The sequence below is a fragment of the Scyliorhinus canicula genome, chromosome 4 (assembly GCF_902713615.1).
Source record: "Scyliorhinus canicula chromosome 4, sScyCan1.1, whole genome shotgun sequence".
NCBI classification, from domain to species: Eukaryota; Metazoa; Chordata; class Chondrichthyes; order Carcharhiniformes; family Scyliorhinidae; genus Scyliorhinus; species Scyliorhinus canicula.
In genome coordinates this window covers 168,724,731-168,750,942 of record NC_052149.1, presented here as the reverse complement: position 1 = coordinate 168,750,942, position 26,212 = coordinate 168,724,731, and the positions used below count along the sequence as shown (strand labels likewise).

The following is a 26,212-nucleotide window of genomic DNA, read 5'->3' as shown; positions in this document are numbered from 1 at the left end:
GTTTTGAAATCTCCACTGGAATCCCTTCCATTCCTGCGGCTTCTCCATTCTCATATGTTTAATGGTGGCTTCAATTTCATCCATGCTTGGTGGGAGTCCAAGATCATCTTTGATGGGGAGGTTGGAGAGTTTCCTTGAACACGTCGTCATCTATGATTGTAAGACGGTTTAGGAGTTCTTCGAAGTGTTCTCTCATCGAAGGCTGATGTTTTTCGGTCTCTCAAAGGGTTCCGTCTTCACTCTGCACCAATGAGGTCGAGGATGTTGGGTCCATAGATTGCCTTGGTGGCATTGAAGAAGCCCCAGATGTCATGGTCATCGGTGAGGGGTTGCAGCTCCTTAGCGTTCTCAGTCCACCATTGCATTTTGATTTCCCTGGTCGTTCTTTGTACATCCACCATTGCTGTTTGATGAGTTTGCCTCTTTGCCTTGCTGGTGATGTCATTTTGACAGAGCTTTCCTCTTCTTATTGATGAGGTATTGGATGGTATAGTCAGTCACATTGAACCAGACTTGGTCTTGTAGCTGATGGTTTCTTCATAGCTTGAGATGATGGCTGTCTTCAGCTCTTTCAACTTTTCCTCCATTCCATTAGAAAGAACATTTAAAAATGTTTGGTGAAGACATTGTTGGGAGGTTCGCAAGCATGCTTGGCTCTTGAAACATTGATCTTTTTTCTGAGCTGTTTCTTCACCGTACTCTGATGGACATACAGGAGCGGATGAGCCGGTGGTCAGTCAAGCAGTCATCTGCACTGGTTATTTTTTTGGTGATGAGGGCATTGGTTCGGACGATGTGTAGTCAATCATATGCCAGTGCTTTGATCGTGGATGTCTCCGGGAAGTTTTGAACTTGTCTTTTTGGCGGAACAGTTGTGAGGGGCCTTCCCGTTGATTCCCATTTCCCACCCCTTTCTTTATTTTTGTTGTCATCATTTTTAACCAAGGAAGGACAGTCGGATTCCTGGACGCCAGAGGAAAAGAAGCTGCTCTCTCTCTGGTTTTTCTCCAGGAAAGATGCATAGCTGCTGTATTTCTAAAACTCAAACCTGAATGAATGTACAGTGAAAACCATTACCGAAGAAACAGAAACCTCGAACTGAAAGCCTGGACTGAAGAAAGGTATGATAGAAAACAACTATCTGAAACAAAGACTCTTATCCTTTTTACTTTTATCATTATTCTTCAACCCTCTTTACCACCCTCTGTTTGTCTGTCTTGTGTATTTGTACAACAACTAACCGGTTGTATCTGCTATAGATTTAATTATAGTTACTGTTACTAATTAAATTAATTTACAAATCTGCGACTGTATTTATTAGGCAGACAAGGGCCAAAGACTTTGGGTGTTTTTCGAAGAATTATTTATTAATTTAAATTGTGCTTCAACTCCGGGTCAGGTGGGGCTGGAATTGACCGCACACTAACCCAGCGGGTCACAACACTGTGTTAATAATGACAAGCTGGTGTTCCATGTCTTTGGTGAGGCAAATCCCAGTGGACTTGCAATTTCCAACTCTTCCTGTCTCATGATTCCTTTCCAGTGTTGGGCGATCTTTCCAACTCTGGCATTGAAGTCCCCAAGGAGGATGATCTTATCTTCCTTGGGAATGTTGGAGAGTATGGTGTCCAGAACGGAGTAGAAATCTTTTTTGGATTCATCATGGCATCAAAAGTTTGGGTATATCGACCGCTGCCTGCTGGTTCTTGGCAAGTTTCAGATGAAGAGTCATGAGGCATTCGTTGATGCTGCCAGGGAGCTTCAAGAGTCGTTTGACGAGTTGTGTGTCCTGGGCTGATTGCTGGGTTTTCATCTCAAGAAGGTGTAACCACCGTCTTCTACCCTCAGTTGCCCATTGCCTGCTTTTTGAGTCTCTTGTAAGGCAGCGACCTCAATGTTGAGGTACCTGAATTCACGAGCAACGGGGGCATTTTTTCGTTCCGATCGATTGTTTTGCTAGTTATTGAGGAGGAATAGTACGTTCCAGGCTCCAAAATTGAGTTTAACAGTCATTTCTGAAAATTCACCGAAAAAGTCCATACGTTTCCAGAAATACAATTCAGTATGATCCATCCACCTTTTGGTTTGTGAAGCCATGTTAAATAAGCTGATGAAACAATTTTCAGAAGCTTAAATCATGCAATACTGAGAAACATATTATCCAGGTTGTAAAATAAATGTATTGCCATCACACTATATATGGTGAATAGAAATCACAGTTTTTTTTAAACAGGAAAATATTAAAGAGAATTTAAAGATTTGAGGCACGATTTAATGGCCATGTCGTGCCCACTGAGGATCTGTGCAAGCCTGTTAGATCGCAGGAGCGGCCCAAATCGGGAAGCACGCCTGGTAACAAGCGGCTTGTGATCTAACCGGCTCACTTACATTGACGGGTTCCGGATCCCGCCTAGGTGTGGTGAGAAACCAATATTCACCAATTAAGACCAATCTCCATTTCATAAAGAAATCTAACAGCCTCCTGGGATCTAACTGACTCTCCAACAAGAGGATCTTAGAGCGCTGATTAGTACTGGTACACACAAATGTAGATCTGGCGGAATGACATCTAGGGGAGGAGGGGAGAGGGCCTCCCAGGCCACTGAAGGCCCCTAGGTGGTCAGGGTACCACCAGGCCAGGCTGGCACCTTGGCACTTCCATCCTGACACTGCCAAGGTGCCAGGATGGTACTGCCTGATTGGTATGAGCACTGACAGGGTGCCAGTGCAAGGGTGCCCAGGTGGTGCTGCCATGGGACAGGGCCTGGGGGAGCGATGCCCATAATGAGGGGTATGGTGGGTGGGGGTTGATGGGCGGGTACAAGGGGCCTCCTGAAGGTTGGGTGCGGGGGAAGGGGGGGGGGGGGGGGGGGGGGAAACGAAGGCCCGAAAAAGGAGGCCCCTCAGCGACCTATTGTGGAGTGTCCTCATTTGGGTGGGGGGGTAATGCCCATGTGTGTGGGGGGGTGACATTGTCCATGGGTGGGGGGAGGGAGGGGGGACCCTCAAGCTCACTCAGAGATCAGGGCACCCTTTCAAAAAGACAGCCCGATCTCCAAGGAGCCAGGTCCCCAGTGATGGGAATAATTCTAAGTGTGGTCTACCCTGGAGAGAAACTCGCAAGGGTCCAAAAAAATGGCTAAGTGTGGTTAGATAGTTGTGGGAAACTGGGTCACAGAGCCGGCAGGAACTCCCAGCCAAACTCATCTGAAATGACACTTGGAAATTCTTCCGTTAAATTGCGCCCTTGTTGTTCCCACTGCATGACCACGAATGGGAAAATGTAATTTCAAAAATATTCTCAATCTTTTACAAAATTCAGGAGTATCCCACTCAGTAAACAATAATTATGATGGGCATGTTATGTCTCACAAAGCACATATATTGATCTTACTGGATTTTTGTAGCATCCTGATAACTTTCACAGCAATCAAGAGTTTTGTTCCTCAAATTTTTCCAAGCTGTCACTTGCATATAGTGTGAGGTAATAGGGCTGCTCCCAGCACTCTGTTAAATTTTATTTGCTAATAAGGAGTCTCTCAGGAATAGTTCACTGTGACTGCCACTTGATTTTGGAGAAGTGCCCGAACTCTGCTTGAAATTGCTCAGTAAGTATGGAATTGGATAACCCAGTGTATGATACATTGTCACCCCTAGAATTATTTCATTTTGAAATTTATGTTTCACTGCTATTCAGACAATAGATGAAAAACTTACCTCTGTCTCATTAAAGGAATATTTATACAGTTGGCAGCAGCTACTGCAGCAAATGGAACAAAGCGTCCTATTAGAGGTGTCACACGCTGTATAGAAGAAATGGATCATTAATTACTTCCTTTACAAGAACAACTAAGGGAGATAGACCAAATTTTCTTCATCATATCTATACAAACGTCTAAACATTACACTTTTTTGTCCCTTGAATGTTTTTCCTTATCCATATATTATGAACAAGTTATCATTAATAGTGCTTATTATATTGCCTCTTACCAAATGGGGAAGTGAAGAATTCAAAACCAGGATTCTGAGAAACGCAGCTGGAATCGGTTTCCACGATGCAATATATTCTCGCAAAGAATACCGATACAAGCGAAACTATTTAATTGTCTTTCATTTAATCTCAACATCCCTTGTAACTAAATTTTAAGTGAACTATTCTTGTATTTTGGAATTTATCTACGTTATCCTAAAGTGCGAATGCACATGAGGCTTTTGTCATGCATCATTAATTGCAATGAATCCATGTTAGAAAACATATTCAAATGAAGGAAAGTTAAAGAAAAAATTGAATATCTGAAGGAATTGAATAATACTCATACAAGAATGAAAACATTCTTGCATTGAAGTTCACATCTATGCTTAGTGGGTAAATGTATTGACATGTGAAATACTAGTGTAGAAGTCTTATGTTCAATCCCCGGTTAGCCTCAGCTCAAAACAACATTAACAATTAGGTTCAGTATCTTTGCATCGTGAAGGAGTAAAGTATCCACGGTTCTGTTCATAGATTTTATAGTGCAGAAGGTGGCCATTCGGCCCATCGAGTCTGCACCGGCTCTTGGAAAGAGCACCCTACCCAAGGTCAACACCTCCAACCCATCCCCATAACCCAGTAGCCCCACCCAACACTAAGGGCAATTTTGAACACGAAGGGCAATTTATCATGGCCAATCCACCTAACCTGCACATCTTTGGACTGTGGGAGGAAACCGGAGCACCCGGAGGAAACCCACGCACACACGGGGACGATGTGCAGACTCCGCACAGACAGTGACCCAAGCAGGAATCGAACCTGGGACCCTGGAGCTGTGAAGCGATTGTGCTATCCACAATGCTACCGTGCTTCTTTATTATACACTGTCCTCTAATAATGAACATGACCAGGAATCAAATTAGCTCCGAACCACCTGCTGATGTGTTTTCTGAATCGTGAAGCACAAGATCTTTTGCAATTTATCCCTTCAAATCCTTCTATAGTTCCAGTTTGATCTCTCCATCTCTGCTCCTTGAATACAGCACTAGTTACGTCTGCTCACTTCTGGTCTCATCCTCATGATCTCAGCAATACACCTTCGCCACAATTCCAAGATCCATTAGCTGATAAAATATGCACATATCAGAAGTTAACAATACCTTCGTTAGCGAATTAAGGCCAAGAGCTGTTGCTACAGCACCTGTTGTAGCAGAAACATAGGCTGTACCAAGCTGTCTGTAATTTAGACAGGAAATAAAATCAGAAATCATAATTGTAATGATATTCTTAAGACTTCTGTGGTGATATGCATCACTGTAAATACACAAGGGATTAATGTAAATACACTTAGACTAGATAGACACTAGAGGGAGCACCAGAGACATGACACACAGACATTCAACTAATAGGTCAGTAAGATAGGACACGACCAATGGGCATTCATGATACACACAGAGGTGACACCATCACAGGGGGGCATTACATCAACCCATATATAGAGGGGCTGTTTAGCACAGGGCTAAATCGCTGGCTTTGAAAGCAGGCCAGCAGCACGGTTCGATTCCCGTAACAGCCTCCCTGAACAGGCGCCGGAAAGTGGCGACTAGGGGCTTTTCACAGTAACTTCATTTGAAGCCTACTTGTGACAATAAGCGATTTTCATTTCATTTTCATTTCATATAAGGACACAGCACTCATGATCTTCCTCTTTCCAGTGGAGACACTTGGTGAGTGCACAGGGTTGATTGAATACATCACACCCACCACGTGGATTGTAGCAGACTGGTTCGTCAGTCTGAGTAGCTATAGCAGGATTAACAGGAGAGTCGAATTCAAGTAGGAGAATCGTTAACAGTTTAATAAATGTGTTTAAGCTATCTCTAAGTCTGAACCTTCCTTTTTCAGAGTGCACATCAAGGAAGCAGCTTATGCTACGTCAGGAGCATAACAAAACAACTTCTAGAACAAAATCTAAACAGTGTTAACTATGATGAAAACACTACACTGATACAATACAAACAATAAACACATGAAAGCTCAGTCTTGTTTACATTAGTTTTATTTTGATCAACAAAACCATCATTGGCAACATATGAAATACAGTCCAAAACACAAATTTATGACAATGCTGTTCATCAATATTAATAAAAACACAACTTACCCTACAGTTATCGGAGCATCTCCACTTCTGTTAGTATAGTTCACAATAGCATTGAAGGACTGATTAATCCACTGCCAGAAAACCACAGCTGGAGTAGTTCTAAAATCAAATAAATAGGAAACATTACAGTTAATATTTAGTTAGAAATTATAGTACTGACCTAAGTTTTTCAGATGGTAGGGTCTTGCTACCTGCCATTTGAGGAGTCAGTGAGGAACACAACCCCACCGACTCGGAGTGCCCCACAGCCATTTAACCCTCGAATAGCATCAAATGGCTGCAGGCGCTACTCCACCCCTTCAACTTTAAAGAGGGTCCTGCCTTAGAGCAATCTGATTGGCCCACAGCTCTTCAGTCCTGCAGCAACAGTGCTGTAGTGGACAGAAGAAAAAGTGCAGGTGGATGTCAGAACTCATGTCTGGCTACCAGAGGTCCAGTTAAGTTCAAGGGGTCCCACGGTCGGAAAAGACCCAATTCAATCCTGCCGTCAGCCTACAAATTGGCCATTAAGGGGCTCAATTGGGGCAGACTTCCCACATAAAACCTTGTCTGCTCCAGTGTAAAATTGCTTAATGGTTGGAGCGGGTGGGAATCCGAAGAGAATCACATCCCTTCAAGTGCACACCTAAAAACCTGCCAGTTGGAGTGTGTAGAATTCTGACCCGTTTCGGAAAATTAATAGGGAAATTGTTCAGTGACCATATTGGATTACAATAGTCTCTACAATTGTATTTTGTTTGTTTCTTTATCTGCATTACAATAAATAAAAATATTGGTTAAAAAGTGATTGGTCAAGTTTCATGGAGCTGGGTGTCATTAGGGTTGAAGATAAGGTATATCAGGAAGTAGTGATTAATGCAAGCCTAAAGATTATAAGAGGAAATATTGGGGGTGGTGGAGCAGTAGGGGGCTGAGGGAGAAAATAGGTTTTAAAATGTTCAGATCACTGAGAAAGAATGAGATTGATTCAGAAATGGGTTTGACTTCAACATAAAGATACAGGAAGTAGGAAGTGAGGGTAGGAGAGAGGAAAAAGAGAAGCACTGATCAATGCAGCACAATGAATATATTTAATACATCTCTACATGGCCTGGGTGAGAGTCAGTTCTTACATAAGGTCATTAATCTGTGCCTTGGTTTGTAACAATGTGATGGAAGCATTTACTTTGAACATTTTTAATATTTCAGGAAGTTAATAATCTACACAACAAACCATGGAGATACTGATCACATTACTACTGTTAAGTAACATTAATGCCATTGTAAAATACCATTTGATACTTTGAAAAACCTTTCATCAAGTTCTTCCTACTATATAGCCGTGTCCCCTATTAGCATAGTAATATAATGCTACAGTTTTATCGGTAATATTGTACTTTTATTATGGAACAGTTGACATCATACTTTCCTTCAAAACTGCTCAACAACAACTTGTATTTATACAGCACTTTGAATGCAGCAAATGACCCAAGGATGCCACAGGAGCATTATCAAACAGAATTTGACACTAAACCATATATGGAGGTATTGGGCCAGATGACCAAAAGGTGATCAACGTGGTAAGTTTTAAGAAATACTTTAAAGGAGCAGAGAAAGGTAGAGGAGTAGAGAGATTTAAGAAGGGAATTCCAGGTGTTTGACAAACTTCTTAGAGTTTCTTAAGGATGCAGTGAGCACAGCGCATAAAAAAAGAATCAATAAATGGAACGTATTCATGAATTCCAAAAGTCATTCAATAAAGTGTCACGTAAAGGTTACTGCACGACTTCCAGTCGCAGGCAGGGAGTGAATGGTCGCACATTTGGTGGCTCCCACTCGAGGTGGAATTGTTTGATCCTTTTCACCCAATATAGGGAGTGCTTGCTGGTACAAAGTGCATGAAGAGTGAGCAACAGGAATTCTCCTCTGGTGGGGCCGGTTTATGGCTTATCAGATGATGAGCATTTCAAGCAACGGGCAGAAGTCTGGCTTGGAGAACTTTCAAAGTGTGACAGAGGGAAAGGTGGCGGAGGGCTTTGATGCATCATTGGCTGACCAATGGCCTACTGAGCAATTGGAGGATTTTTTGAATGCCAAGTTCCAGCAGCAGAGGCAAGAGGCCTTGGAAGTTTTGACTAAGGTGGCGGAGCCAATCAGGGTAGGTATTGAGAGAATGGAGCAAAGGCTGGAGGCGCAGAGTTTGGCACTCCAGAATGTGGAGGAGTCCGTGAGAACAGGTTGTCCTCGTTGGAGGGAGAAGGTGGAGGACCTGGAAAATCACTCCAGGAGGCAGACTCTCTGGATTATGGGGCTACCTGAGGATTTTGAACGAACACAAGCCGCAAAGTATGTGGTGAAGATGCTTCAGAGGTTGGTGGGGAAGGGCATCTTCGACCGTCCTCCCGAGGTGGATTGAGCGCACAGAGCTTTGAGGAGGAGGCCGAAAGCGGGGGAGCAGCCAAGGGCGATGGTGGTGTGGTTGCATCGTTTTCTGTACAAAGAGAAGATTCTGTGGTGGGCGAAGGAGACAAAAGAATGGACCTGGGAAGGGAATATGGTGCACGTCTACCAGGACTTGGGTGCGGAGTTCTAAAAGAAAGGAGTGAAATGCCAGAGGAGGCGAGTAATTTTATGAGAGACCAGGGACTGGGAGGCTTTTGAAGACACTGAACTTTGGAAATGCCAGCATGGGGAATGCGGGTGTGTATGCCAGCCGGATTGTTGTACTGTGTGTGGGTGCGGATTGGGTAAGTGTGTTCAACTGTTTTTTGAGGAATTGCGGGTGAGGGGTAGTAGAGGGGAAGGGGAGTAGAATGTTGCCTCGAGTGGGGCTATTATGCTGGCAGGCTCGTCAATGAGTGCAGTGGGGGGAGCACGGCAGTGTTGATCAATAAGAGGGTGGCTTTTGAGGTGGGAAGTATAGTGACAAACCTTGACGTAGATTTGTGATGGTGAGCGGGAGGTTGGTGAATGTGTATGCCCTAAATTGGGACGACATGAAGTTCTTGAGACAGGTGTTGGCAAAGACCCCGGGTCCCTGACAGTATCGGCCATGGCAAAGGAGCTGATGGAGTTCATGAACACATAGGAGGGGCAGGCGTGTGGCGGATTGAGGAATTCCTTGCACATCCAGAGTGTACTCCCGGAGTGACGTCTTTGTCCTGGACAAGGCGCCGTTGGCGGGAGTGGTTGGATCCAACGGCCACAGTGGAGATTGGATGTGGGGTTGTTGGTAGGTAAGGAGGTTTGCAAGAAGATAGGGGCGGCTATCCAGGACTATGTGGAGCAGACTATGGGGCTGGACTCTCCAATCCCCAACGCCGAAATCGTGTTTGGCGAGGGGGTGGAGAATCCCCGATGATGCCAACATTGGGGGCCGCGCTGCTTTCGCGATGCTCGGCGCCCTGAAAAGCATGCCGCATCCACGTCCTCATTATTTTGTCTGAGGCCCGCCCCGCGAAGCTCCGATCGGCCGAGTTCCTGACGGCATGGGTCACATGTGGTCTCACCTGTTGGGAACTCAGCGTGGCTGCTGCGGACTCAGTCCAGCGCCGCTACAGTCAGGGGAGGGCCGATCCACGGATGGGGGGGGGGGGGGCATTATACAGTGCTGCGGGCACTGTAATGGGGCAGCCCAGGGCGTGCGAGCCGGCCGAAGGCGGGGGTAACTATTTTGCGGCCCGGGTCTGCGGGCTCGTCCGCCACGAAGCATGGTGCAGGCATGGGTGCATCGTCTCCAAATTGGAGAATCCAGCCCAAGGTGGGGGAGGTTTCTTTCTCCACGTTGTGGGAGGCGCTGAAGGCAAGGGTTTTTCTTGATCCGGGCGCACATGGAGAGAGTGGAGTGGGCTGAGGGATTGAGGTTGGTGGAGGCCATTCTGAGGGTTGACCTGAGGTACTCAGTAGCACCTGAGTAGGCGCTGCTGAAGGAGAGACAGAAGCTCCAGACGGAGTTTGGACATGTGTCCACGGGAAAGGCGGTGGGACAGCTGCGCAGAACCACGGGCACAATATGCAAATATAGGGAGAAAGCCAGCAGGTTGCTTGCACATCAGTTGAGGACACAGGCAGTGGCAAAGGAAATTGGGAGGATGAGAGATGGCGGGGGTTCAGTAGTTACAGAGCCAGAGGTGAACCAGGTGTTTGGGGCATTTTACTGGAAATTGTACAGCTTGGAGCCTCCAGTGGGGGCTGAGGGTATGAGGTGATTTTTGGACGCGTTGGAGTTCCCAAGGGTTGTGGAAGCAAAGGTATAGGGACTGGGGGTCCTGATCGGACCGAGGAAGGTAAAGGATTGCTTGGAGCTGATGCAACCGGGGAAGGCCCCAGGTCTGGATGGGTTCCCAACCGAGTTCTCCAGGAGGTATGGGGCGGAGGTGGGGCTCGTTATTCGGGATGTATAATGAGTCGATGATATAGGGAGAGTTGAGTTACCCCCCCCCCCCCCCCCCCCCCACCCACCCAGGTCGTCTCAAGCTTCGATATCACTAATTTTAAAGAAGGACAAGGATCCGCAGCAGTGCGGGTTATACCGCCCGATTCCGCTGCTGAATGTAGATGCAAAGCTGCTGGCGAAGGTACTGGTGACACAGATAGAGGATTGAGTTCCAGGGCGATACGAGAGGATCAGACTGAATTTTTGAAGGGGCTATAGCTGTCAACGAATGTCTGGAGGTTGCTGAATGTTATTATGATGTCCTCGGAGGGCCGAGAAATTGAAGTGGTTGTGGCGATAGACACGAAGAAAACCTTTCGATCGGGTGACGTGGATGTACTTATTAGTGGTGCTGGGGCGGGTTGGGGTTGGGCAGGTATTTGTGGACTGGGTTCATCTGTTGCACAAGGGGCCTAATTAAAGCAAGTGTTCAGAGCTGAACTTGCAAAACTATTATTGGGCAGCAAACATTGCAATTAGGAAATGGGCGGTGGAGACGACTGCACGTAAAGGGACCAGCTTAAGGGCACTATTGTTGGCACCTCTTCTGTTTGTGCCAGCCAGGTACCCCACAAGCCCAGGGGTGGCATCAGCGTCGAGGGTTTGGAACCAGTGCTGGCAGAAGTTTAGAATGGAAGGCATGTCCCTGTGGGTGCCAATCTGTGACAATTATAGGTTTGCTCTGGTGAGTTGGATGCGAGGCTCTGGGGTTGGGGGCAGATGGGGATAGAATACTTTAGGTAAAAGCAAATTACTGCGGATGCTGGAATCTGAAACAAAAGGGAAAATGCTGGAAAATCTCAGCAAGTCTGGCAGCATCTGTAGGGAGAGAAAAGAGCTAACGTTTCGAGTCCGATGACTCTTTGTCAAAGCTAACAGACAGAGAGAGTGAGAAATATTTATACTGTGGAGCGCGAATGAAAGATGTGTCATAGCCACAGAAACCCAGGGAAACCAGGTGCTAATGGCCACAGAAACCAAGGTGAAAGAGTGTTAATGGCAGTCCCCAGAGAGGACAAAAGATGTGAAAGGTTAAACAGCAGAGAAACTAACATCAGAGGATGAACTGTAGGTGTGGGGGGAGGGGAAGGGGGAAGCAAAGAGGAGAAAGGTGCAGGAAAGAAAGAAATGGTAAAAGACAGTTAAAATGAAATGAAAACAAATGGGTCGAGGTGGGGCTGATCATCTGAAGTTGTTGAATTCAGATATATATGGGGAGCTGTTGAAGAGAATGCACCCCAGTGGAGGAAGTTAGGCATAAGTGTAAGGAAGGGGGGGGGACAGCAGGGGGCTAGAGTGAGGCTTTGTGGAGGGTTAATGCCTTTTCATCGTGTGCAAGACTAAGTCTCTTCCAGTTTAAAGTGGTACACAGGGCCCACAAAAATAAATAAATAACCGTGTATTGTCACAAGTAGGCTTACTGCAATGAAGTTACTGTGAAAAGCCACTAGTCGCCACATTCCGGTGCTTGTTTGGGTACAGAGGGAGAATTCACAATTCTCAGCTGGTACGGGAATTGAACCCATGCTGCTGCCCTTGTTCTGCATCACAAACCAGCTGTCTAGCCCATTGAGCTAAAGCAGCCCTGTGTGCTAAACCAGCCCTGTCAGTATCCAGGATGGGTCAACTCTTTTCAGGGGTGGAGGATAGAACATAGAACATAGAACAGTACAGCACAGAACAGGCCCTTCGGCCCTCGATGTTGTGCCGAACAATGATCACCCTACTTAAACCCACGTAACCCAACAATCCCCCCATTAACCTTACACTACGGGCAATTTAGCATGGCCAATCCACCTAACCCGCACATCTTTGGACTGTGGGTAGTGTGCGGGGGGCCGGCGAACCATGTCCATATGTTTTGGGCGTGTTCGAGGTTAAGGTGGTTTTGGACAGGATTTGCAGATGTGGGGCAGAATTGTCTGAACCCCCGCAGGGTCGGAGAATCGCCCGGGGCCGGAGTAAGTCCCGCCCCCACCCTGGCCGGAATTGTCCGCCACCCGGGAATTGGCGGGAGCGGGAATCACACCCCGCCGATCGGCTTGCCCACTGCGGCGATTCTCCAACCCGCGATGGGCCGAAGTCCCGCCGCTGACGGGGCAATCCCGCTGACGTGGTATCAACCACTTCTGGTGGCGGTGGGATTGGCTGGGGGGGGGGGGGGGATCGGACCCCAGGGGGTGCCCCCACGGTGGCCTGGCACGCGATCAGGGCCCACCGATCGGCTTGCAGGCCTGTGCCGTGGGGGCACTCTTTTTCTCCCGCCACCGCCACGGCATCCACCATGGCGGAGGGGGAAGAGAACCCCCCCACTGCGCATGCGCCGGTTGTGACGTCAGCAGACGCTGACGCACCGGCGCATGCGCAAACCAGCGAAGGCCTTTCGGCCAGCCCCGACACCGGGTGTCAAAGGCCGTTGGCGCCGGTTTTGGCGGCAGTCGGCGTGGCGCCAACCACTCCGGCGCGGGCCTAACCCCTAAAGGTGTGGAGAATTCCGCACCTTTGGGGAGGCCCGACGCCGGAATGGTTGGCGCCACTCCGCTACGCCGGGACTCCCCGCCCCGCCAGGTAGGGTAGAATCCCGGCCATGATGTCAAAGATTTTGGAGGTAACAGTGGCTCTGAGTCCGGGCGTGTTCGAGGTTGAGGTGGTTTTGAACGGAATTTGCAGATGTGATGTCAAAGATTGTGGAGGTAACAGTGGCTCGGAGTCCGGAGGTGGAAATATTTGGGGTGCCAGAGGATCCGGGAGTGCAGTTGGAGAGAAAGGCGATGTGTTGGCCGTTGCCTTCCTGATAGCTCTGAGACAGATTTTGTTGGGCAGGCGGAACTCGGAGCCGCCGAGCGCAAGGGTGTGAGTGAACAATTTGGCAGAATTCCTACACTTTGAGAAGATCAAGTTCGTCACTAGGGGGACAAAGGAGGGGTTCACCTCAAGGTGGAAGTTGTTCATTGACTTCTTTAAGGAGTATTGAGTCGTCAGCGGGGGTTGGGCGGGGGGGTTTCTTTTTCAGTTCAGGTTGGGTTTTAAAGTTAAACGGCGGGGGCAGACGCTGGGTGAAAGCCGGTAGAGTGAGATGGGAGGGGGAAGATGGTGGGGGAAGTGCAAGGATGTTTAGGCTGTTTGCTGTGGTTGGTTTTTATGTTGTTTCTTCTTTGTTAGGTGTATATTTGAAAAAGCCTCCAGTAATTGTTTTATTTTTAAAAAAGGTTACTGCACAAGTTAAATCCTCACGGTGTTGGGGTAATGCATTAGCATAGTTAGAGAACTGGCTAATAACAGAAAATAGAGATTAAGGATGAATTAATTATTTTCCGATTGTCAAACTGTAACTAGTAAGATGCCACAGGTATCACTCCTGGCACCTCAGCTATTTACAATCCATGTTAATGATTTGGATGAAAGGACTAAAAGTATTGTAGCCAAATTAACTGATGACAGAAAGATAGGTAGAAAGCAGGTTCTGAGAAAGGAGTCCACAAAGGGATATAGATCATTTGTGGGTGGACAAAATTTGGGCAGAAGGAATATAATATAATATCCGCTTTGGCAGAATAATAGAAAAGCAAAATATTCTTCAAATGAAGGAAAATTGCAGAATGCTGCAGTACAGAGGAATCTAGGTGTCTTTGTACGTGAAAAACAAACTGTTAGCTTGCAAGTACAGGAAGGAGAATGGAATGTCGTTTTTTACTACAAAGGGATGGCGTATAAAGGTAGGAAAGTCTTGCGACAACTGTAACAAGGCTTTGGTAAGAATGTACTTAAGAATTTTAAGGAGGGATACACTTGTATTGGAGGCAATTTAGTGAAAGTTCATGAGGATGATTCCTCAGAAGAGGTCATCTTTCAAGGAAAGGTTGAGCAGGTTGGGCTTATGCTTACTGGAACATAGGAGAAAGATACATTCTTATTGAAATATAAAACATTTGTGGGGGGGGGGGGGGGGGGCAGGTTGACTGGCTGATGCTAAGTGGATGTTTTTCCTTATGGGGAATCTAGAACGAGGGGTCTCCCATTTCAGGTGAAGGAGGAGGAATTTATTTTCTGAGAGGGAAGGTCATGAATCTTTGGAATTTTCTAGCCCAAAAAGATATGGAGATGCAGTCATTGAATATATTCAAGGCTGAGATAGAGAGATTATTGAACAACAGGACAGTCAAGGGTTATGGGAAACAACAGGTACAAAAAATTAGGTTTTTAAAAAAATGTAGAGCAACCAATTCTTTTTTTCCCCCCAATTAAGGGGCAATTTAGCGTGGCCAATTCACCTACCCTGCACATCTTTTTGGGTTGTGGTGGTGACCGATGCAGATATGGGGAGAATGTGTTAACTGCACACGGACAGTGACCCAGAGCTGGGATAAAAACCAGTTCCTCGGCGCCGCGAGGCAGCAGTGCTAACCACTGCACCGGTGTTGCCCTAGTAAAATGAAGTTGAGGCTAAGATCAGATCAGCCATGATCTAACTGAATGGCAGAACATGGCTTGAGGAACCATAAGGCCTGCGCTCATTTCTTTTGTTTATTTGAACATATAGGACTTGGCAGCTGAAGGCATACCCACCAGTTTTAGATCCATAGACTCCCTCAGTGCAGAAGGCCATTCAGCCCATCGTGTCCGTGCCGTCCCTCCGAAAGAGCACCCTACCCAAACCCGAAAGAGCACCCTGCCCAAACCCATGCCCTACTGCCGTAAGCCCACCTAGACTTTTGGACAATTTAGCAAGGCCAATTCACCTGACCTGCACATCTTTGGACTGTGGGAAGAAACCAGAGCACCTGGAGGAAACCCCCACACACAAGGGGAGAATATGCCAACTCCACACCCAAGGTTGGAATTGAACCTTGGTCCATGATGCTGTCAGGCAGCAGTGCTAACCACTGTGCCACCATGTCATTCACTGATGAGCACAGGTTTATGGAGGGTAATCAGCCATTTGGAACAGTGAAATCTAAATCTAACAATAGAATAGATAAAGGTTTTAGCTGCATGAGTTGAGGCAGAAATGGAGCCAGGCAATCTTACGGAGGTGAAAATATGCAACATTTAATGTGGCTATGTTGTCAGAAGCTCATTTCTCGGTCGAATTTTAAATGAAGTGGACATTCTGGTTCAGCCTCAGCGATAGGGCTAGCGAACTCTTTCTTAAATACTCATCTGTATTGCTTCAACTACTGGCTCACCTCTAACACCTCTCTTTTAAAGCATAGCTGGCGAATTCTACAAAAGATCTCCTCGAGTCATTGAAGTCTAGTTTCTATCTCATGGATAATACTGATAACCTCCTCGTCGAAATCAGTAATATACTGTGTACAAATCTCTCTCTCTCATGTCCTCTGTGGTTTGCAATATGCGTGCTCTTTCCATCAACCTCAAAAGGCTCTCCTCCAATCGATTTATACTGGCCTGATTCCAATCCTGCCTGTCCCAATGTCGACAGTATAAATCCTGCAATGTCTTTTCTTCCCATGGGTTCTGATGATGGGTCATAGACCTGAAACGTTAACCCTATCTTCCTCTCTCCACAGATGTTTCTGAACTGCTGAGTTTCCAGTATGCTCTGTTTTTAAATTAAACAAACAGACAAGTTCCATAATTGGTAGGGAAAAGATTTTATATAACAAGTCATTACTACTCAGCTTATCACAAATTTAGGAACGACGTATTATTTTATAATATACAAAGATGTAGCAAAATTCAGGAGCTATTACAAATGTTCTGACGATGGATTTTGACCCAAAATGCTAACTCTGTTTCTCTCTCCACAGATGCTGTTTGATCAGGGTATTTCCCATACCTTTTGTTGTTATTGAAACATAGATTTTGTTACTGCTATTGTTTCCTTATTTCATTACACAAATTGTCACTTAAAGCCCAAACAAGGTTTACTGCAGTATTTCCTGATATCTTTGAAAACAAATAAAACCAGTCCCTGAAGTGATCTAAAAAGCATCTTTGTTCATCACCCTATGCAAACTACAATATTTTATCTATTAAGGCAAGTGAAACACTTGAAAATGTTGACAGCTGGGGTACATCAATAAGTGTTGTCTGAAACACAGAAACTAAAAACAAACCTGAGCAAGCACAAAAAAAATCTATTCACATAACTTCATTCATGGGCGTATCATCCATTTACTGTTTTTCTCCTTGGTCTCCTAAGTACTTAATCTTGGACTGCCTGGTTCACTGGTATCCACCAATTTCCAGGAGTTCCACTTCCCCAGAATGTTGACTTCAAAATCCTCAATAATAAGCAGAGTCAACAAGGACCTATGAAAGGGAAATCATGTTTGACAAACTTGTTGAAGTTTCTTGAGGAAGTCACTTGCAGGATAAACAAGAGAGCCATTGGATGTAGTGCATTTGGATTTTCATAACACCTTCGATAAGATTCCACACAGGAGGTTGGGGAGCAAAATTAGAGCTCATATACTGCCATGCACTGAGAAAGGATTGATTGTTGGAAAACAGTGTAGGGATAAACCAATCATTGTCAGGATGGCAGGCTGTGACAAGTGGGGTACCACAAGGATTAGTGCATTGGCCTCAGCTATTCACAATGTATATCAATGATTTGGACAGAGGAACCAAATAAGTTTCAAAATTCACTGACGACACAAAACTTGGCAGGAATGTGAATCATGAACAGGATACAAAGAGGCCCCATGGAAATTTATTAAGTCATTAGATGGGGTCAGAGAAAGGGAGAAAGTAAAACAGCCTAAATCAGAGTTAATGCTCATGTATGTGAATGTACAGAGTATGGTTAAAAGATTGGTGAACTACAGGCACAGGTTGGCAAATGAAAATTAGGATACTATTGCAAGACAGAGACATGTCTCAGAAGGACAGGACTGAACTTTAAATATTCCTGGATATAAAGTATTTAGGAGAGCCAGGAAAGGAAGGGGGGGGGGGGGGGGGGGGGGGGGTGGTGATGAGTGGAAGTATTTAGAAAAGATGCATTACAGGACTGGAGAGAAAAGATGTTCCAGAAAAGTCAAGGACCAAATCTCGCTGGTTAGAGGGAAGAAATGAAAAGGATGCAATAACATTGCTTAGTGTAGTATATAGTGGAAGGGATGTAGAGAAACAAATTTGCAAAGAAATTACAGAGAGGTGAAAGAATTATAGTCATTGACTTTCTGGGACTGGGAGAGAAATAGTGCAAAGGGACATGAGGAACAAGAGTTCCTGGAATGTGTTCAAGATAATTTTCTGCAGCAGCATGCTTCCAGTCCAATGAAAGGCCTTGGACTTTGAACTGTTGGGGCCTTGCTGAGGAACAGATTGACCCAAATGGATCAAGTATCAGTGGGACAGCATATTGGGGTCAGTGACCATTGTATCATAAGATTTTAAATTGGCCATGGAAATGGACAAGGAGCAATCCAGAGCAGGGATAATTAATTGAAGGAACACTAACTTCAATGGGATAAGATGCATCTGAGTCAACTCAGTTGGAATAAAATGTCGACAGAAGAAACGGTGGCTGAAGGTGGCCATCTTCAAAGAAAAGGTATTGCAGGCAATATCAAGGTATATTCCTTAAATGGGAAAGATAGGACAAATAAATCCAGAGCACTCGAGAAGATAAGAGCTGAAGATGAAAATGAAGTGCACTTGCGACAGATATCAGGTAGAAAATACAATGGAGAATCAGGCTGAATATACAAGGACCAGCAGGCATGTGAAAAACCAAATTAGAAAAGCAAGGAGAGAGCATGAAAAGAGACTGGCAGCTAACATAAAAGGAAATCCCAAGGTCTTCCATCAGCATATAAATAATAAAAGGGTAGTAAAAGGGTAGGGCCGATTAGGGATAAAAATGAGACTTGCATGTGGAGTCAAAAAAGTAGGAGGCATGAAACAAGCACTTTCTACCAGGCCAAGGTGAGAAGGGTGGTAATTGCTACACGAGAATAATTTATAATTGATAAGGATGTGGTGTTAGAAGGGCTATCTTACTTAAAATTGCTACGGTAGCAGAACTAGATGAGATGCATCCAAGGATACTGAGGGAAGTGAGTGGAAATTTCATAAGCAGCCTTCCTTAGACAAGGGATGGTGTCAGAGGATTGGTGAAATACAATTGTTACACTCCTTGTTCAAAAAGAGGTGCAAGAATGAAGGTGGCAACTACAGACCAGTCAACTTGAATTCAGTGGTAGCAAAACCTCTGGAAAATATAGTTCTGGACAAAATTAATAGTCACTTAGGCAAGTGCAGGATAATTAAGGAAACCCAGTATGGATTCATTAAGGGAAAATCATGTTTAACTTTTTTTTCCAGGAGGTGACAAAGAAGGTTGATAAGGGCAATTGCTGTTGATGTGGTGCCTATAGATTTTCAAAAGGCATTTGATGCAGTGTCATACCACCAGACTTGTGAGAAAGGTTCTAGCTCCTCAAATAAAAGGAAAACAGGTGCTTAAATAAGAAATTGGCCGAGTGACAGGAAGCAGAGTAATGATGAATGGTGGCTATTTTTAGATTGGAGGAAATCTTGTAGTGGAATTCCCAGGAGTCAGTGTTGGGACCCTTGCTCTTCCTGATGTACATTAATGACCGAGCCTGTGGGGTTGAAACAGGATTTAAAAATTTTCAGATGATACAGAAGATTGGAAATGTTGTTAACTGTGATGAGGAAAGTCTTGAATTTCAAAAGGACATAGACATGTTGGTGGTATGGGCAGACAAGTGGCAGATTAAATTAAATGCAGAGAAGTGTGAGATGATTCGTTTTAGTAGGAAGAATTTGGAGAGACAGGTGTAAAGCAAATAGAGAAACGCTAAAGGTGATACAGGAACAGAAAGACAGGAATAGAAAGACATTGGTGTATATGCACACTGATATTATGAAGGCAACAGGACATATTGAGAGAACAGTTAGTAAAGCATATAATGGGTGGCACGGTAGCACAATGGGTAGCACTGTTGCTTCACAGCGCCAGGGTCCCGGGTTCAATTCCCGGCTTGAGTCACTGTGTGTGTGGAGTCTGCACATTCTCCAGGTGTCTGCGTAGATCTCCTCCGAGTGCTCCTGTTTCCTTCCACAAGTCCCAAAAGACATGCTTGTTAGGTGAGATGGACATTCTGAATTCTCCCTCAGTGCACCCAAACTGACGCCGGAGTGTGGCGACTAAGGGATTTTCACAGGAACTTAATTGCACTGTTAATGTAAGCCTAGTTGTAACAACAATGAAGATTATAATATTTTTGGCTTTATTAATAGGGATATTCAGTAGAAGAGTAAAGATATTGTGTTGAATTTGGACAAGGCACTAGTTTGTCCTCATCTGGAATACTTTGTACAGCTCTGGGTGTCATATTTGAGGAAGGATGTGAAGGCATTGGAGAGAGTACAGAGGAGATTCACAATAATTATTCCATAGGTAAACAACTATGAGGATAGATTGGAAAGTTGGGACGGTTTCCTTGCAGAAAAGAAGGCTGAGAGGAGACTTGATAGAGATATTCAAGATCCTGAGGAATACGGAGAGGGTAAATTGTAAGAAACTATTCCCAATAAGAGAGCAAAAACTAGAGGGCACAGATTCAAAATAATTAACAAAAAGAGTAAAATTATGTGAGAAAAAAATGTTTTCATCCAGAGGGTGGTTGTAGTCTGGAATGAATTTCCTGAGAGTGTGGTGGAGGTAGGTTTGATCGAGCAATTGGATTGCTATCTGAAAATAAATAATATGCAAGGTTACGGGGATAAAGCCGGGGAGTGGGACTACATAGAATGGTCATTCAGGGAGTCAGTGCAGACTCAATAGGCTGAATGGCCTCCTTCTTGACTGTAAAGGTTTTGTGATTTAGTCAAAGTGAGTGGACAAGAACAATTGCAATATAATATCGAAAAATGTGAAGTTATTCACCACTTTGGTCAGAAAAACAGGCATTTAGAGTATTTCTTAAGTGGAGAGAGATTGGGAAGTGCTGATGTTCAAAGGGTCCTGGGTGTTCTTGTTCATAGGCCACTAAATGCTAACATGCAGGTGCAACAAGAAATTAGGATGGCAAATGGTACATTAGTCTTTATTGCAAAGGGATTTGCGCATAGGAGTAAGGAAGTCTTATTGCAGTTGTATAGAACCTTGCTGAGACCACACCTGGAGTATTGCATGCAATTTTAGTCTCCTCACCTAAGGAAGGATATACTGGCCTTGGAGAGAGTGCAATGAAGGTTCACTAGATTAATCCCTGGGATGGCGGTACTGTCCTTTGATGAAAGATCGAGGAGACAGGGCCTGTTTTCTCTCGAATTTAGAAGAATGATAGCTGCTCAAATTGAAATCCACAAAATGTTCTGATGGTTCGTTAGGGTGGATGCAGGAAGGGAGATTTTCCTGGTTGGAGGACAGTCTCAGAATAAGAGGTATGCCATTTAGGACTGAGTTGAGGAGAAATTTCTTCAGTCTGTGGGTGCTGAACCTTTGGAATTCTCTCAGCCAGAGGGCTGTGGAGGCTCAGTATTTGAGTATGTTCAAAGCAGAGATTGATAGATTTCTAGATACCAATGACATCAAGGTATACAGGGATAGTTCAGGAAAATGGTACTGAGGTCGATGATCTAGTTAAATGGAGTAGCAGGCTCAAGGAGCCAAATGGGCCTCCTCATACGCGTTCCTCCATGGTCTTGTTCTATTCCATCTCTGCAAGCTCATACCCCAGCTCACACATGTACTTCTGACCTTTTTGTGCATTCTTATTACTGGTGAGACAAATTCAGTAATCTTGACCTGTTTTCGAATTCCCACCCTAAAGCCCCCTATATTGTCACATCTTCATAATTTTCAAAACGAACCTATGAAGACAAGGGCATCCGCCATTTGTTCTTCCCGAACCTCTGCTCAGGCACTTGAACTTTGCTTTCTACTATATCGTTGAGATACCTTAATTACGTTTAAGGCATCCTAAAAGTGCAAGATGATCTTTCTGGGACCTGGGCCATCAACATAACTAATGTTTTCTTACACTGTCCTTGGCATCCATGCCATCCTTTAGATTAATCCATTTTGTATTTTAAAAGTCTTGTACCTGTGTTACTTCCTGTTGTGCATATTTTCTGTATGGTCACATGTTTTCTGTCCACGTCACACCTCTATCATGCTATTTGTCATGCTATCTCCATGGCACCTGCATGTCATGTAATCTCACACCTGTGAATTAGTTTTAAACTTTAAGTTATAAGGTACTTATATTTACAGTTATAGTTACCTTTCAGTCCTCTAAACACTACAAAGAGAGAATTTGAAATAAATATAACATGGTAAAAGACTGTTTATTCAGCAGCCAATCTATGTTAGTGTTTATCCCTCAAATAAACAATGGCACTAATGACATATGCCTACCTTAATTCCCTTTTCCTTCAACTAATCTATTTAACCTACAATGACAACATTAGGTAATGCTTGTGCTTCTCCAAGATCAACCATTCAGTACCTTCCCTGTTCATCCCTGCTACTGCAGAGTTCCTATACTTCCCCATCTTCAGTCCTGCTATGTCCTAAAACTGGGCTCCCTGCTACTGTCAGATTTCTGTGAGATCTTCCCTGCCACTACAGGACCTGCTCTCTCCTGTTCGGCATGGCTAACCTTGCCTGGAAAAAAAGGATTCAGGATGAGGTTGGCAGGGCTCGGGAAGGGATGCAAGATTCATGGGGAAAGCGGAGGATGGGAGAGATGGCATGAAGTAGACAATGACAGAAAATACAGGAGCTGTAAAGCAGGACAGGCAGAGGCAAAGCAAGAGAGAGCTGGAAAATGGGTAACAAGAGACAGGGCAAGGGGCAGGTAGCGAATAGCAAGGAATTTAAAGAAGAATCTCAGAGAAGATGGAGGGGAACTGATAAAGAGGAAAGGAGGGAAATGGTAGTATAAAGAGAAAGTAGAAAGGGGAAAAGGAAAATGGAATGTCACTGGGAAAAATGTAATCTGCAAAGGAGCAGTAGGATGTACAAATGGACAGCTGGCAGGGCAAGTTGAAAAGAGGTAAATACTGTAGGTAGTACACAGAAGCAACAGATAAATGGGAAATGAGAATACAAGGAGTGCTAATGTGTAGACACAAGACTAATGGGGTGAAAGACAAAAGCATAAAACCAGCTGGGGGAAATTACACAACAGTGAAGGCAATTAGAACAGCAACAGCATGTTGCTTGCTGCTGTCCCTCGGTTCTGTGATCATATGTCTCCTCTCCACTTTTGAGAACACGAAGGAGGAAAAGTGAAAAAGGTAACAGTCAGAAGAAAAACTGAGAGATATCAGAAAACAGTATAAAAATGACAGAGAACCATCAGAAATAGTTTTTTAAAAAAAATTCAGATGTTGCTGGATGGGCCAGCATTTATTGTCTATCCATAATTGCCCTTGAGCTGAGTGGCATGCTCGGCCATTTCAGAGGACATTAGAGACAGTCAACCACATCGCTGTGGATCTGGTGTCACACATAGGCCAGACCTGGTAAGAATGGCAGATTTCTTCCTTAAAGGGAAGGAACGGTGGTACAGTAATTAGCAATGCTGCCTCACAGCGCAGGTTTCCTGGGTTCAATTCCAGCCTTGGGTGATTGTGTGGAGTTTGGACTTTCTCCCCATTTCTGTTGAGTTTCCTCGCACAGTTCAAAGATGTGCAGGTTAGGTAGATTGGCCATGATAAAATTACCCTTAGCGTCCAGGGATTTACAGATTAGGTGGGGATAGGATGAGGGAGTGGGCCTAGGTAGGGTGCTCTTTCAGAGGGTCCTCTTTCAGAGGGTCAGTGCAGACTTGATGGGCCAAATTACCTCCTGCTGCACTGTCGAGATTCTAAAAGGACATTAGTGATCCAATTGCTTTTTATGACAATAGTTTCACTGTCATCATTAGGCTTTTGAATTCCAGATTAATTTTTTTATTGAATTCACCATCTGCTGTGGGAGCTCCATTGGTATTAAAAAAAAACACATTATACTGCACAGGACCCCAGCATCCACTCTTTACCAGAAAGAAACTTCCCAGGACTTGATTTAAATTATCAGGGCCATGTGAAGCCCCTTTCATCTCTGGCATTTTTATATAATTCTAATCCAAAATCATGCTCGAAATATGTTGAGTAAATCCACAAGTATCAAACTGACACTAGAAGCCTACACATTGTGCCATGGAGTTTCGTTTTTGTCATGGTTCACAATTTATAGAAAATATATATTTTTGACATATTGTACGGCATGGTGACCCTTAATTTCTCCCCAAATACTGCGAGATTTCCAAATGGCACTCAGTTCTGGAGTTGAGTAGTAGTTTCAACTCCACAACTATGTAACATTTTTTAATTTAAAAAATGAAAACCTGGTTTTATGTTCTGAATAGGGATACAGTTCACATTATTTTTAAAGGATGTGCTTAGAAAATGAATTCCTTAATTTAGTTAGGCCTATTTTTTCCACCGTTTCTGGATCAATTGGGCTGAAGCAAATGCAGAGTTTAATGCTGTTCCAGAAATGCAGTTAATTGGAAAGTGGGCAGGAACATGCAGTTCCTACTAAATGCAAATTTGGTAGCATCAAATGTACATTAACCTTCCTGTCAAATTGTGCTTTCTACAGTTGTGAAAAGTCATTTAAAAAAAGCTAACATTTAAAATGTCTTTCTTTACTCACTTATAGAAGGTCATCATACATCCAGTAATTGTCATGTTCATCGGCACCTGAGCTGACATTCGACCAATAAGAATCATTTTTTCTCCTGTATCTGGGTGAAACGCAGAATCGTAGACATATTTTGCCCTCCAAAGTTCATCTTCTGTAAGCTCAGGAGCTATGATACCTTGCCTAAGATTGAATACATATTACAACATAATAATCTTGCGATAGGATAAGCATCACCTAAAAAACTTCTTATAAAAAATACAAAAGGATAAAAGCATACAATTTCACAAGATAAAGATGATAAAATAGATGAGGTTTTTCTGTATCCAAGTGTCTAATTACTTTGCAAAACAACAGTAACTATGTTTTAAATGTTATTCATTGGGTCATCCATAAATCCAAGTTCTTTTGTTTATTTACGTAAAGTTATTTTTGACTAGCTTAGGATCTTACTGACTTAATAGCCGAGAATATGCTGTCAAAAAACAGTGAGGCTAGTGGTGTTCACCGCTATTTATGCGAAAATTTTACAGCAATTGAAGGTGAGGGGCAGATGTGTTGTTAAACACTGATATCCATGTTACATTGCTCCACTGTAAGCTCTCAGAAATATCACATGTTGCTGTCTCATCATTGAATGCCCATGAAGTTGCTGTACTTGTCCAGCAGGTATGCCCTAAACTCGCCACAGATAAAGAGAAAGTAGATAAAAAGGAGGGTAGTGAAAGTAAATGTTCACCCCCTTAAGACAATGACAGGTGAAATTGTCATAGGAAGTGGCTGGAATGTTGATTCATTTTATTATATAAAATATAAATGACATAATAATTAAATATATTGTACACATTATATAAATGTGATAAATATAAATATTGATAATAAGGCTAATAAGAATGAGGAATACAAAATAATTAATACTTATGCAGAAAAAGAATTGGAAAAACTTAAGGGATTAAAAGCTGACATCCTAAAATCTTTTTAAAACTAGCAACAGATATGTGGTTGCACTGATTATACTATAGCTCCTGGAGTGGTTCCAACAGATTGGAAACTACTCAAGAAAGAAGTTTTGGCACGCTCCAGCACAACGAGTGCCATCTTTTTGGCTGGGATAAGTGTGTGTGGGGAGTGTAATGTGTATGTGTGGCTGCAGCCTGTCAGCCTCCCGAGTGTCAGTCATTGCCCTGGCGAATACCGCACAGTTTTTCATTGGAATCGACTGTGTTCCACGGGACTAGCCCCTTAATAGTAGTGGAATCGGTCCAGGTGTGGTGCCATTTTCTCTGTTGTGAAAGTCCATGAATTCTGCATTGGTGTCAACACTTGAGTCTCAGAAACTGAGAATCCCACCCCAGGCCTTAGACTTTCTCTCAGATACCTTCACCAAAGATCTACTTCCATCATTTCAATCTCTCCTCTCAGTATTCCTCTGTCATGTTTAGCCACATACATTCAAAATGCTACACAATCTCTCAGCTACCCAGCCATGCTGACAGAACACTACTGCTTCACAGTCTGTATTAAGGGTCACCACCCTTTTGATTTACCTCAGATGTCTGGCTTCTCACTTTTAAATCTGGTTCTTGCAGCTATCTCTTTAGCTCAGAGAACTTTTTCTGCTTTTCACTTTAACTTTACCCAACAGGACCTTGTTTTACTTCTTGTTCTTTGTTCCTTTAACTTAACTCTCCCCGAGACATACTTTTGGTTTCAATTCCCTGGTTTCTGGACTTCCTCTTGTTCTTTTGGGAAATCTGTTTTTTCCCAGCTCCCGGGTCCAGTCCAGCCTCAACTTGACTCAAAGTTCTTTCTAACCGAGGGTGTCCCCTGGTTCCTAGGCAACAACCTAGTTTTCCTTTAAACCCTGTTTACTTTTGCATCGTAAACCCTTGAATTATAATGCAGGAAGAGTGTAAAGTGATTAAAACCCACAGACATGCAGACTCCTTTGTTTCACCTGAAGCTGACCAAAGTTTTAACCCTTTCTTATAAAGAAACAGAAAATTAAACTTACTTAAGGCT

The 26,212-nt window shown here is 44.0% G+C and overlaps 1 protein-coding gene across 3 annotated transcripts in view; it reads right to left on the bottom strand.

Moving 5' to 3' along the window:
* The window catches only part of LOC119965150 (sideroflexin-1), a 132,643-nt gene that overhangs the window by 32,466 nt on the left and 73,965 nt on the right, over positions 1 to 26,212 (bottom strand). For all 3 annotated transcript variants that reach the window (XM_038795498.1, XM_038795496.1, XM_038795497.1), the window contains 4 exons: positions 24,203 to 24,373; positions 6,135 to 6,233; positions 5,134 to 5,209; positions 3,718 to 3,803 (listed from right to left, as the gene is read on the bottom strand). In XM_038795498.1, coding sequence (XP_038651426.1) covers positions 3,718 to 3,803; positions 5,134 to 5,209; positions 6,135 to 6,233; positions 24,203 to 24,373 — 432 coding nt within the window. The remainder of the gene's footprint in view (positions 1 to 3,717; positions 3,804 to 5,133; positions 5,210 to 6,134; positions 6,234 to 24,202; positions 24,374 to 26,212) is intronic.